This window comes from Aythya marila, assembly GCF_965140915.1.
Source record: "Aythya marila genome assembly, chromosome: 9".
Classification (NCBI taxonomy): domain Eukaryota; kingdom Metazoa; phylum Chordata; class Aves; order Anseriformes; family Anatidae; genus Aythya; species Aythya marila.
The window spans coordinates 25,082,727-25,096,123 of NC_139050.1; the positions used below are offsets into that span (position 1 = coordinate 25,082,727).

The 13,397-nt window shown below is 46.9% G+C and overlaps 2 protein-coding genes across 9 annotated transcripts in view; one reads left to right on the plus strand and one right to left on the minus strand.

The window, feature by feature from the left end:
• The window catches only part of VEPH1 (ventricular zone expressed PH domain containing 1), a 79,630-nt gene that overhangs the window by 20,093 nt on the left and 46,140 nt on the right, over nucleotides 1-13,397 (plus strand). For 7 of the 8 annotated variants that reach the window (XM_082767758.1, XM_082767759.1, XM_082767754.1 and 4 more), the window contains one exon: nucleotides 11,923-12,089. In XM_082767758.1, the coding sequence (XP_082623884.1) occupies nucleotides 11,923-12,089 (167 nt within the window). Of the gene's footprint in view, nucleotides 1-7,403; nucleotides 7,603-11,922; nucleotides 12,090-13,397 lie in introns of those variants that run through there. The other variant, XM_082767760.1, reaches the window with a different exon arrangement.
• Nucleotides 1,515-7,456, minus strand: PTX3 (pentraxin 3). Its single transcript, XM_082767761.1, has 3 exons — nucleotides 7,221-7,456; nucleotides 6,298-6,828; nucleotides 1,515-2,762 (listed from the first exon to the last, which is right to left on the minus strand). The coding sequence occupies exons 1-3, from the start codon at nucleotides 7,366-7,368 to the stop codon at nucleotides 2,149-2,151; spliced, it is 1,293 nt and encodes a 430-aa protein (XP_082623887.1). The 5' UTR covers nucleotides 7,369-7,456; the 3' UTR covers nucleotides 1,515-2,148.

Genomic DNA, 13,397 nt, shown 5'->3' on the forward strand with positions numbered 1-13,397 from the left:
CAGAGGCTGGCTACAGAGCAGGGCTGAGCTCAACGCTGCACACCAGGTTATGGGACTCACCTCTGCTCCCTCGAGTTTGTTCTCAGTGCAGGAGCAGGATCGCAGAGGCTCTTCTGTATTTGGAGACCAAACTCCCCCCAGATACTTCTTACTCTGTGTCTTTGAAACAGGCCAAGTAACTGTTAACAAAGAAAAATGTAGTTCAGCGCCGAAGGGAAGAGAAGCATGGTGGTGGAGGTGCCTCATACTGGGCAGGAGGAGACTGGCCGTGGGAAAGCTCTGCTTGTTCGTGGAGGTTAGAAAGGGAAAGAAAAGCGGTTGGAAAGAGGAGGGTGTTCGAGCCGAGCCGATGAGAACGCGAGGACTGGCTTTGCGTTTGGTAATCTGCCAGACCAGTGCGGAGGTAGGAAAAGGATACTTGCAAGACAAAGCATTTCAGGTATGAGGAACAGTAAAGAAAAGCAGCCAGGAATGACTTTCGGTAATCTTTTTGAGGATTTCGCTTGTTCTGCTATATTTCACGGACATTTGTTTTCATTTAATGGATGGCAGTGTATGGAAAGAGGATTTGAGAGTATTTTTGCGCTTGCACAATGTTGGGAAGTAGAGTGCTTTTCTTAACTCTGAAGATGTGTTTTCTGGCTGACATCAGATGAACAGAGGTAACCTTTCATTGTTCTGTACTTCAGGTTGTTTGCAGTTATTATTTAGTAAGGGCTTTTTACATTTTTATTGTAAGTGGTAGGAGAAATTCCAGCCTTCTGAGAAGTTAGTTTTGCCTTAAATACACAGCGTTGCCAAAATGTTGAAGCAGATTGTGTAACTTCAGCTGCAAAGCACAACCTTGAATGTCAAACCCTTGAATGGCGTAGTCAAGTGGAAATTACCTTGTCATAGCTTTTTTCTTACTATTCTGTGTTGCGGAAGGAAGGATTTGGTAGCTGCGTTGTGTTTGGGAATGAACATAGCAGCAACTTTTCAGAGCGTGTCCGTAAGACATCTGTAGAGTGAGAAAGAAATGTGACTAGAGCAGAAAGGTGTGCTGTTTCCCGTGGAAGTGAGAATTGCTTTGAATAAGACATTTGCCAAGATAACTTGTTCAGAGGCTTCAGCAAACAGTGAGGAATCCCCTCAGGTTGATGTGCATTTATCAGTGTCAGCGTCCCTCCTGTACGAGCAGCCCTGGCCACGACGGAGAGCTGCTGGAGCAGCAGATCCCTCCAAGGGCCAGTGTCCACGGGGGGCTTGTTACCATGACAGACCAGTAAAGCTGTCTTTGCCAAGTGCTTGGAGGTCATTCCTCTGAGGGGAAGGTCTCTCCATTTGTGTGAGACGTTAATATTTGTGTTTCTCTCTATTAGCAACTAAAACAGAGTGGTTACCAACATGGAAAAAATCCCATTTTCTATTTATTTCAAGAGATTCTCTATTTATTTCAAGAGTTCCAGTTGATGAATGCCATGGAAAATCTTAGTTTAGTAAAGTATCTTTATTTACAGAACAACTTTACAAAAATAATTTCAATAAAATTATTACAAAGTCAATTTACAGTATAATACAGCTGCGTTTTCTCAAAATGTAACATCGGATTATGATGGCGAATATTACTTTTATACGTTAGGTCAATCCGTGGCATTAAATAATGCTTTAAACAAGAAGCTAGTTTTATTGTAGTCTACAAATTACTAACAACACTTAATAAACAACACGCTTCTTGGCTTTTGTGGTTCCTCTGCACAATTGACATGAGCACTCTGAAAACCAACGACTGGAGAAGCCTGGAAGATGTGTGGCTTTGCATCTGTTCTGCGGAGACGTGCAGGAGCTTAGCAGGAACTGCAGGAGTCCGGTTCTGCTCAGGCCACAGTGGCACTCATTTTTATACGTAAGCTAGAGAGACAGCGGTCGTCTGACCTCAGGAATAGCTTTTCCAATGTCAAGCCTTGATGTATTGTTTTCAGTGTTTTGCCAAAACAGCAGGCAGAGATCAAATCCCATCTCCACAGTACCTCATTCTGTAAACTTGCAGTGCTAATCTTCCTTGGGAGGTTGGGAGGTGCAGGCTCTTTCAGCTCTGTGTATTGTATGCATTGGCATGCTGCTCTTAATGGAATACGTTCTCTGCTTCAAAAACTGCTTTACAAGAGTTTAAGAAACATACTGAGCTCCCCCGTATGGCAGCACTTCTGTGACTCCCCACCCGATGATGTTGCCCCTGATACTGCACGCATCTTCCCCGCTCTGCGCTGCTATCTCTTCGGTGCTGAGCACTCTGTCCCACAGGTTAAAGCCTGTTAATTTTCCTGAGAAGGCTAAAGCTTCATCAAATCCACCTCCGACACAGCAGCCATTCTTCTCCTGACCGATCTGCAGAATTCCTCCGTCTGGAACAGTGTGAGCGTCAGCAACGCCCGCGGCAGTGCCCGCGAGCTCTCCGTTCACCCACAGGGACACGGTCCCATTGTCTGAGCTCCAGGCGCCGCAGAGATGGATCCACTCCCCAGGAACAATTACATTTTTGACCACTAATTTGTGCTGGTCACTACCTACAGCAAGCACTGCAGACTCGTGGCTGAGATAAAGCTGAATTTCATACGGATTTTTCTTGGTTCCGTAGGAGAAGACAATAGTTTTGTCCAAAACCTCAGTCACTTTGATCCAGATGCAAGCAGTGAAGGAGCGGAGGGTCATCTCAGCGGTTGGATGAACGCTCCCGAAGATCTTTTTTGAACGCATTGGGAATAGAATTGCTGTTTCGCAGCCTGAAAAAGTAAATTAGAAAGATTATGTAAGTAAAGGTTTGTATGGACACAGCTAGGACCCTTGGTGTATGCTCACCCCTGAACTTTTCAGAGGGAGCTGTGGGTTTTGCTCATCCTGTGGGATGTAGGGACCCGCTTACGGGGTGCTTTGAGGAAGGTAGCAGCTCTGACGGATGAATTTGCTTAGCCCTTGGTATGGCAATGAGCCATACTGAGGGGCTAATCGTGCTGCTTTAACAAGACCCAACCTTCCCTTCACTGTAAAAGCACGTTGCTGTCCTGGAGCACACAAAATATCATTTAGTTTTAACCCTACCTGCCTGTCCTGGCCATGTTACGGTAAAGGGATGGGTTTGCCAATCTGCCAGCCTGGAAGTTTTACGTACTGTGACTTTCCTGGGATGGCAGTGTGAAATGCTGCCGGGGCTGGTGGCACAGAGCCACCGCAGAGCTGTGTCACCAGCAGCTGCAGCGTGTCCTGCTGGGCTGGATACCTGATGACGGCCTTCCGAGTACCAGCAGGGCTCGGTATGTCCGTCCTGTGCAACGCAATACGCTGGAATGGTGCCCACCAGGAGCTGAGCATGGCCCTGGGGAAGCCCTGTCACCGCAGCCCTTCATCCAAACCAGGGCACCTCAGGCTCGAGGGACGAATGGATGCGCTGACGCGTTGCCTGTCGGATTTCTGATGGTGTTTCAGTGCCTATATTTAGGCTCACTTCAGAAGGCAAGGCTTGATCTCGTATGTCCTGCTGCTGGCTCAGGAAATGTCATCGGTTATCGGGGCTGCGATGTGACCCGAGGAGCCCTGCCAGCTCGCTGCGCTCGGAGCAGCACGGGCTGTTTGTTGGTGTTGCTGCCCCGTAACAGCACGAGTTAAAAATGTGCCTTCCTGAGCCAGCCCTGTCCGGCTATGTCAGCACGAACCCAGGGCTGCACAGCTAGCACCTGGGGGGATTTGTGCTGGATTAACTACAAATAGGATCTCGCACTAAGTAAGTTACTTGAGAGCAGTTTCAGATTCTGGCTGGTTCCCCTGTCCCTTGCCAACCCGTGCCCTCTGTCCCTGCGATTTCCTGCAACTGGTCTGAGGCAGCATCCTCCAGCAGCCGAGTGGGGAGTGTCGGCAGAAGCATGCTGAGATGTATTTTTGAATTTTTTATCAATTCGTTTTCTGACCCTGGCTTTAGGGCTGTTGGTAACTCATGCACTGGTTCGGTGTTTCTCATGTTCCCACTATTTCGTATTTTTAAAGCAGTTCCCCTCCCCTCTCCAATTTATCAATACGTTGCAAGAGAAACTAGGTTATTAAAGCTGTTAACAGGAATTCATGGCTATGAGAGAAGTATCTGATGATTACTGAACACAAGACATTCTTGGCATTCTAACGTGCTGTTCCCTGGTCCTTAGGTATAACTCAGTACTCCAAGCCAGAGGGGGAAAAGCAGCCCCCTTCTATAATTAAGCTGCTTCGTTTCCTGTTTAAACAAGCTAGAGGATCTAAAACGTCTAAAATGTGTGTGGAAACTTCAGCTTCAGTGCATGAAGGACTCTTTGTGTCCTTCTGGATAGTGCTGCTGTGTTATTTCATAGACTGCTTCCTTTAAACTTTGGGCAGATTTTACATTTCTTCGTGTTTTTTTTTTTTTGAGAGAGAGTTAGTTGAGGGGCAGCAAGCAACTGTTGGGGATGCTCCTTAAAGTGCTACTTATGAGTGCTATTGTGAAATGGCTTTTAATGAGCAAGCTTTCTGGCTTTATTGTCAAGGAGTAAACAAAATTAAAAACAGCCTCGCTGAAGAACAAAAAGTGTGATTTGAAAATCCCTCAAGAGTGTCTGGCAGTAATTCAAGATGGGAGAAATTAAAGTCAGTTGCTAAAAATTCCCTTGAAAAAAAAAATATTCAGAGAGGGAGACCCTGGAAGTACTTAAAATGTGTCTTTTAAATTAAGAAAGGAAAAAAAAATACAAAACGCTCCCTATAAAATCATGCAGGAACTAGTGGAAATACTTTGAATTTCCAGTGCTGAGTCTGGGATCTTTAAAGCTGAGCGAGTTTTTTTACTCTCACCCAGCACACAGTGACTGACTGCAAGGCTGGCCGTGTTACAGGGAGATAAAGGGTGAGCTCATGCTTTTTGGAAGGCGAGATTCGTGTGCTGGGGGAGGGCAGGGAGGAGGAATATGCTGTAAGAGCTCCTACCAGGACGTGCAGATTACCCAAATATTACAGTAAAGAAGTAAAAGCAAGTTACTTACAAAGCTGAATTAATGTTCTCCGTTAAAGGATGGATTTGTTGGATTGCAAAATGCTTTGTTATAAAGTATTGTTATGCTGTGTTTGCAGCGTAATAGGCTGGTGTAAGTTGGTGGTGGTTTTTGCAGCTGCAAGAAGCACACTTTGCTCTCACACTTTGCTCTCACACTTTGCTCTCACACTTTGCTCTCACACTTTGCTCTCACACTTTGCTCACCTGTGTAAGAGCCCACGCTGGTGGCATTGCTCGGGGCTCCCTGCCAAGGCTGGAGTAACCACCCACCTCCCTGTTCACACGTGTGGGGTTCTGTGAGTGTAGGTTGCTTCGTGTTTTGGGTTTTCTATGCTACCATAATACTTCTGTTTGGAAAATGTGATCATTAAAGATATGCCAGCATTTAGAAAACATGCAGCACCAGTTATTGAGTAGTTACATCCAACGTGGTTGTGCTGTGCATGCAGCAACTTTGCACCCACACCCTCTAGGTAGGGGTTTGCTCCACCATACCCAAGGTGCTGGAGCTGCTTCTGCTGGGTGACACATTACAGTGCACAGAAAAACTGCAATGAGTTTTGAGATATGAGCTCGTCTTTCTATGGCTACCTCGCTTGCTCACCAATACCAACGTTTTAGAAAGAAAAACTCGGCGTGTCAGTCGTGCTGTGTTACCTGCAGGCTCCCGTGCTCGGGGAAGGCATTCTGCCCTGACAGCTGGGTGCAGTGAACGTGCCCTCCCTGCTGCAGGAAGCGTGCGTGGCTGGGGCTGGTTGTCCCCAGCAGCACGTCCTCTGCCCTGGCTCTGCTCTTGGGCATCAGGGTTGGTGAGGAGGAGGCAGCGCTTAGCTCAGGAGGAAGGAGGAGGTGGGTACATGCAGCAGGACAGGAGCATTAGTGACTAGCGAGTGTATGTGGGAGTTACCAGCTGGGAAGGTAAAAGGTGAGAGAATATATTCTGTGTGTTTAAAATATGTTTGTTGCTCTATGCTCTTTGATCTAGGAGAGCCTCCAGGAGGTGGGATGCTAGCCGGGTGGCTGCTTTGCCCTGTGCAAGGACTTTGATTAAACCCTGCTTTGATCCCTTCTTTGAAAAGCTCAACGCCTCTTTTTTTCAAGAGCCCTTACTGGGTTTCCTCCCTGTATCTGCAGACTGCTCAGAGCTCCTGGGCTACCCATAAGATTGCTTTGGAGTCCTGTGTGGAGGTCAATGTTCATAGCATGTCTGCGTTGACAGGCCAACCAAAGAGCTCGCCAGGAAAGAATAACGTGTGTGGACTTACCCGCTGGCAGCAAGTGCCGAGCTGCCCATTTCTGCGATGCCTTCAGTTCGGCTCTCATCTGCTGTAGCTCTTTCCACAGGGAGGTCAAAATGAGGTTGTCTTCTCTGGTGGGACCGAGTTTGTCCTGCTGAAAAGCTGTTTCTTGAGCCTCCGCCTCAGACCTCCTCAGGCAAGCGCTCTCCAGGCGGCTGAGTCTGTTGGACACGTTGTGGCTCAGGAGCAGAACGTGCTCGAGAACCTTTCCTTGCTGGGACTCGTGAAGCCCCTTGGCTTCTGCACCGTGGTCACTGCTCCTCACAAGCGCCTGCTCTGCCTGTGAGATGACGTGGGAAGTGACTTTCTCGACCGCAGCGCTGAAGGTGCCGGCGAGGCTGGCAGCGAGCTGGCTCAGCTCTGCCCTGAGTGTCTGCAGGTCCACCTTCAGGATGTCGTCCATTGTCTGCAGCATCATGTTCTCCTTCATCTGCGAGTTCTCGAGCATGATGAAGAGCTTGTCCCACTCGGTGTGCTCTCGCTGGCAGTCACACGAAGCTGGAATGCAAGATGCAGATGCACTTAGGGTTTTAAACAGAAGGGGTATTTAACAAAACCTGGCTCTGTACAGGGCTTATGAGCTCCAGTCTGCCAGTTCATTTCCTTCTGTATCAAAATGGGAAGGTAAAGCAGTGTGTATCAGAGCAGTTCTGAAACTGTCAACCCCACTCTTCTGCAGGAAAACAGGAACAATAGTGTGAAGCAAACTTCCAAGGCACGCTATCCAAGTACTGTAGCGCTTGCTGTTCGCAATAATCTCCTGGTATGAGCACACGCTTCTTCCTCTTACAATGAATAAACTTTTGTAACAATTGGTACAAGAGCAAGCAACAAAGAATGCAATACTGCACTTAAGAGAAATTTAGTTTAAATCTACTTAATCTACTTACTTTCCTCAGTCCCAAGAACCGGACCTTCGATTTCGTTATCCAGATTCACATACATGAGATCATAGTCGTCATCTTCATCCAGAACAGAGACAGAAGCCCTGAAAACACAGAACAGCGTGAGCAGAGAAAGCACTCCTTGAGGCAGCATTCTCCAGCTGCTTCCTGAAAATAGCTGAGCTGTCTGGAGCTAAAGTCGAAGTCAGACTTCAGCGGAGACGAGACTGCGAGTGAGCCGCGGCGAGCCCCTAATAAATGCTCCGAGTGTCTCAGCCTGAATGAATGAGCGATGCTAGTGCCAGTGTTGTAATAAGAGCACTTCTGGTTGTTGGTTTTGGCGGCGAGGCGAAGGGGGCGTGCAGCTTGCTCAATCTCAGCCTTCCAGGTTTGCGCTGGGGGGAGAAGGGCTGCCTCATGGAGGGGAAGGAATGGGGAAAGCTGCTCTTGCGAGCTGCCGCTTCCCCTCCGAGAGCAGGCTGCCGCAACGTGCAGCGAAGCGAGGCTGAGAGCGGGGGATGAAATCACTCGGAGATCGCTGCCTAAAAGCCCAGGCTGCATCGCTCGTGCCATTGTGTGTCCTTTGTGGGAAGGAAAATGTTCTCTGCAAACTCATTTGGCAGTTGGTGTGTGCCAGGGCTCTGGAGGGGACTGGTAGAGAAATAAATAGGTCTGCAACTGGTTTAGATGCACACGAACGGTTTCACCTAGATCTTGTAGCACTTTTTTTTAATATATTTTTTTTATTATTTAAAAACTTCTATTATACTGGTGGTTTGCTGCCTTAAACAACAAAGGAGAACTTGTGAAAAAACTAAAGGCAGCTTGCTAGGGTTTTGCTTTTCTAGTCCTAATTACCAGTAACAGCTTTGTAACTGGTGATAAGGCATTGCTGCTAGGATCTTGTTTCAGGAGCCCGTAGGTTAGCAGCTGCAGGATGAGAGCTGTTTCTCTTCACTTGGAAACAACAAAACAAGGGGCTCGTGGGTTAGATGTTAATCCAGTGACAAGCAGTGGTGGTAGTGGTGGTGACTCACTTAAGCTCTGGAAAGTTTATCAGCTTAACGGGCCCTTGATTATTCCAGAATTGAGATTAAGGGTAGCATGCTGATGGTAGAAGTTACACATTGGCTCCAAATATTTAGGAAACTGGGGGGAAAAACCCCACATAACCACACTCAGCGTGCAGTCTGTTCCCTTTCTGCTTGGGACCCCCAGGCCCAGCCCCTCAGCGCTGCACACAGCTGTGGCAGGGAGGGCTCCACTCTCCCCTACACAGCTTCCTTGCCCTGCTCCATCACCAGGGCTTCTGTTCAGGGGCAGGAGACACAGGGAGGTAGCACGGAGGTGTGCATGGCCTCAGCACACCGCAGGTACCGGCACTGCTGAGCATGATGCTGAGCTCCCCATGCTGCTGGCCGTGTTGTGCTGCTTTTCCCCTGCACCACGTCTGGCTGTTCCGCAGTGTGACAGTGGCTCCTGCCACAGCAGGGCCTCCAGCTGCTCTCCTGCCACCTGAAAGAGATGGTAGTGTTGGCACAGTGTCCTGCAAAGGTTTGGTAAAATGGAGGTGAACACTTGCAGAGTTCTCTGCCCAGCTTGGGACACCCAGGGAGCGCAGTGCTCTTGGGGCAAGCGCTTTTCCCAGAGTATTCCTGGAGTGAAGGCCAGAACAGGGCTGTACGTCCACACAGCACCACCAGCCTCATTACACAGCGCTTCTGGGATCAGCCGTGGATGGGGCAGAGCTGGGACAGAGCACGTGGACACCTTTACTACTCCTTGTGCACGCAGGGGATCGGCCAACGTGCCTGCGGCGTGGTCCTGGCGTTGTGGCTGCTGCTGCTGGCCGTGCCTCTGCCCTGCCTGACTCGCAGCCAGCCCGGCTCAGCCATCGGATGTCCCCAACTGTACGTTAGCTTCTGCCTGGGTTGCATAATTCCCAGTGTGTGGTCTGCTTGGAACGCCTGAGCAAGGCTAATCTGGAAAGCATTGGGGATAAGGGTGGTAAGGAAGGAAGAGGGAGAGAAGGTAATTAAGGAGCTGAGTATAATGTTTTTCCGTCCTCGGACAGCAAATGTGCTTTTCAGGCTCTTGGTTTAGGCGGAGAGAGAGGAAGCAAGATGGAGCAAAGTGAATTAGTTGGGAGTGGGCAGAGCATCGCCACAGCCAGACCCTGAGAATGCAAAAGGTCGGTGAGCTGCACGAGGGGAAATTGCTTAGAAACCGGGAAGGCATGGCAAATGGTGCTCAGAGCTGGCTGGAAACATGCAAACAGGAGAAAGTAGTGAATTGGGGCATGCTTTATGACCCTTTCTAAGTTATATGAAGAACAGACACAAACTGTGGTGCCTGCTTGGATGGTTTACAGGTTGGTGTGTGGGGGTTGTTCAATTAAAAAGGATTCCGTGTCAGTGAGGCCACTTAAACGTCGCTCCAAAGTGATGGGCTAGCTTCAAATTTGCCCTTTTTTTTTTTTTATTTATTTATCCTGGTTAGTGAATATAAAGGCAGTAATGTTTGCTGCATGGTGACTGGATGAGCTGCCCAAATTTACTTCTGTACAAAGTATTTCTGTCCAAAGTATTTCATAACTGCAATCCATCATGTCAGGGCAAATTACACCGCCTCCTCTAATGCGTCCAATGCTTAAAATGGTGGCTTTCTCATGGTGAATAATTGGTCTTACCTTCCAGATATCTTCCTACCTGTGATATTCTGGCTTAGGCAATGGCGAATCTCAGGCTAGCTGCTGTCTTTCCTCATGTAGAGCTGCTACTTTTTGTTTTTCTGTTGAATCATTTCCCTCCACAATTTACAACCAAGAATTTTGCCTGTCCGGGAACAAGGAAATTTCATCTTTTACCACTGCTGAAAATTTGACTGGAGCTTAAGGGGTCTGTTCCGCATGGGCAGGAAGCTTCCAGTGGAAACTAAACATGCACAAGTACAAAGAAAGGGCTTAACTCAGGAAACACAAAATTATCCAGAGAACAAGAAATTTTTCAGTACATTTGTTTACAAGATTGTTCAATTTCAAACTCGGACGTGAGTCTAGAAAACTTCAAGTAAATCGATCTCAACATTTTGGTTTTAGCTATGGGCAAATTGGGGCTGTGATGGCTGTGTTTAACTGCACTACTCACAACCGCTGCCTTTCCTGGTGCTCAGCTGCCGCTGCCATCCTGGTTAGTTTAAAAATTACAAAATAAAATTTATCAGCTGCTTGTGCAGGTCAAAGGCAGTTTCAAATGAACCTCTGTGACTTAGGAGCATGAGTCCCCTGCTAAATTAGTGACTCTTGTGCCCCTCAATTCTTTTTCCAGACTGGTAGCACCAGGAAGAGATGTGTAAAAAGGTGTGGATAGAAAGAGGCCCGAGCTGAGCTGCTTGCTGATCTGTGTGGGGTAATCCATCAGCAAATATCCTTCATCTGCAGCTGGCCTTTGTGCTTTGTTTGTTGAACAGAACAAGACAAATTCTTCATATCCACGGGAATTGAGGTGGGGTCTGAACCTCGTTGTTAGCTCTGCCTTCGGGAAGAAGCCAACAACTCTTCAAGCAGAATAAATGCTTCGGGGGAGGATGCAGAAGTGAGGCTGGATAAACAGTGTGGAGGCACTCCTCCGAAGCATAAGGACCCCTTAAGGATCATTACAGGCTGCTTTGCCTGAAAGTTTTGAGTCTGCAATGAGTTTCATTTTGGTTACTTGCCTCAGGGGCAATGTTGTAAGACCTAACAGTGTTGTGGGCTGCTCTTTCTGTATCTGGCAGGAGCACGATGCGATCAAGTCTGACCCATGTATCCTCTTTCTACCATCCATGAACTGACCTGCTTATCTTCCAAAATTATAAGGCTTGGATTTAAGTGGGAGAAAAAGCAGCAGGCCAGAGTGCGAGTTCCTCTTGGAAACCAAATCCGAAGAGACCTTAAGGACTTTCAAGGGTTTACAAAAAGAAGCCATACTGCACTGCAATAGGCAGATGTTTTCCATATGTTGTTCAAGTGAAACTTAAATATATTGAGGCAGGCATGTACAGCGATGTGAAGTTATATATTTTGGTATGAGCCTGGGCTTCAAATTGAATTATGCACAGACATCTTAAGAAAATGTGTGAGAGAGGGTTTTGCATATCTGTGTCTGTCTGCAGTTGACTCTCTCTGGTTTCTTTCTATTCCTGGAAATGGCATCCTTAACTATTTATGTTCAAATTTACTGTCATGCACATTTAGTTCTCTTAATAACCAACTATTCTTTCCATATGCTGGTTACTTAATTTGAAAGCCTTAATCTCAACAAAGGAGAAATAGAGCTTTTATGTGCTTTCTAGCTTTTTTTTAATTATTAATTTAAATCACACTTAGTCTGTGGAGCCCTAGACCAGTTTATCATCCAAATCTGAAAGCTTGTTAAGTGGCCTTCTCATGGTATTGTGATTGAGAATGACAATTATAATAGATAGGAAATCCTTTTTTTTTTACATGTACATTGTTATACCTGCAATAATTCATTCTATTCAGATAATTTATTGGGCTTCTTGGCACGGTACATGATTTCCTGCAGTGAATTTTACACCTCCCTGGTTCTGTACTTATGATTCTTAAAAACTGGTGTCTCCAGGCGTGTGCTGATTTTCTAGGGCGCTCCCTGCCTGTGGGGCACTGACATACACCGAGTCACCGGCCTCTCGTTTGCTCTGTTCTCAGGGAACTCGATGCTGCTCCGTGTCCTGCCTTCCCTGTACGAGAAGCAGCCGCAGCCGATAAACCTCCATCTGAGGGAGCTGGTGGCCCTGCTGGCTCAGCTGCACCACGCCGAACAGCACCACCTCCTCAGGCTCCTCCAGGTCGTGGCGAGGAAGAAAGAACTTGGGGTAAAACTGTATTTGGAATATCTCACTACTACACATTGCACCCCCTTTTGGGGGAGGTTATTTGGTTCAGATGGCTTGGCAAAGTCTGTCTGCTAGCTGCTCTCAGAACAGTAAGTCCCGTAACATGCATGGCAGTGCGTTCCTATGATTTTCCTATGAATTTCCCTGTGAATTTTTTAATTCCATTTCAAATTCTCCATCTGATCGTAAAGAGGACGTAACAGTGATTCTGTTGGACCGAAAAGGTTGTGTTAAACCAGAACTGTTTTCTACTTTTTTGGCTCTTCCTCCATGAGCTGAGCTTTAATTCCCATAACTACATTTCTGTTGGAATAAGTGAACTGTGTTAAGTAATATATCAAGGAAAACTAAAAATGAGTTAGGAAATGATTAAGAGTGAACTAGAGATTAACTGAGGCAAAGCATCCCGTGCTTCGAAAATTCTAGGACAGCGCCCAGCACATTCAAACAAGACACAAAGCTACCTGCTTTGTAAATTTATGGAATCTATAAAATCTTTGGAAAAGAGGAATCAGCAGTAGTTAATACCTTCCTCCAGACAGCCAAGGAAACTTCATCATAATACCCTGTAACAGATGAAATAGGGCTGCTCTTGCAAGTAGGAGAGTCGTCAACCAAAGGGCCCTGTAAGTGTGTGGAGATGCTGAGCTGGTGAAAAGTAGGTGTATAAGCCAAAAAATGCCCGAGTGAGCACTTGGAGCATCCTCCCAAACCCTGGGAAGTTGGTGGAAAGCCTCCCTTTGGCTTCAGCAGGTGTGGGACCAGTCTGTCGTAATAGCATGCAAATCATTAGTCGTGAGCCGTAATAGCTTTAAGGTATTTCATGTTTGTGCAGTGCTCTGCCTCTGTGCCACACACTCCGTAAATCCAAAGAGGTGTCATTTACCACTGTTAACAATTTATTCGGTCATGTACCTGCAATATTTTGGCAGAGCCATTGGTAACAACTTGCTAAAACTGATCGTCCACTTGAGAAAAAAAGAAAATCACTTTATGCCCTCATTCTGTGCTGTAATGTGTTTTCCATGCATTCAGCCGTTTCAGTCAGAAGTGTGTTAGTATACACGTAGACGTGCATTAGTATGCATGTAAAATAATAACTCAGTTGGTAGTTGATCACACTCCATCCTGTTTGTAAGGTGTTCTGAAGGACTGGACCCTCAACCTCTTGAAAAATGTCTTGTAAGAAATGACAACTTGCCTGCAGCACTTCTGTGCAGCTAGGATCTTGCCCCTTATTTTTAGTTTTGTACCAGCTATTAACCTTGTCAAGTTATTTGGTTGCTG

What these genes read in the sequence shown, in the direction of transcription:
- PTX3 (XM_082767761.1), bottom strand. Translation starts at nt 7,368, where the DNA reads ATGCTGCCTCAAGGAGTGCTTTCTCTGCTCACGCTGTTCTGTGTTTTC. An exon ending in GGTTCTTGGGACTGAGGAAA is followed by an intron (nt 6,829 to 7,220) that starts GTAAGTAGATTA and finishes CTTGCATTCCAG; the next exon opens with CTTCGTGTGACTGCCAGCGA. An exon ending in TCGGCACTTGCTGCCAGCGG is followed by an intron (nt 2,763 to 6,297) that starts GTAAGTCCACAC and finishes TTACTTTTTCAG; the next exon opens with GCTGCGAAACAGCAATTCTA.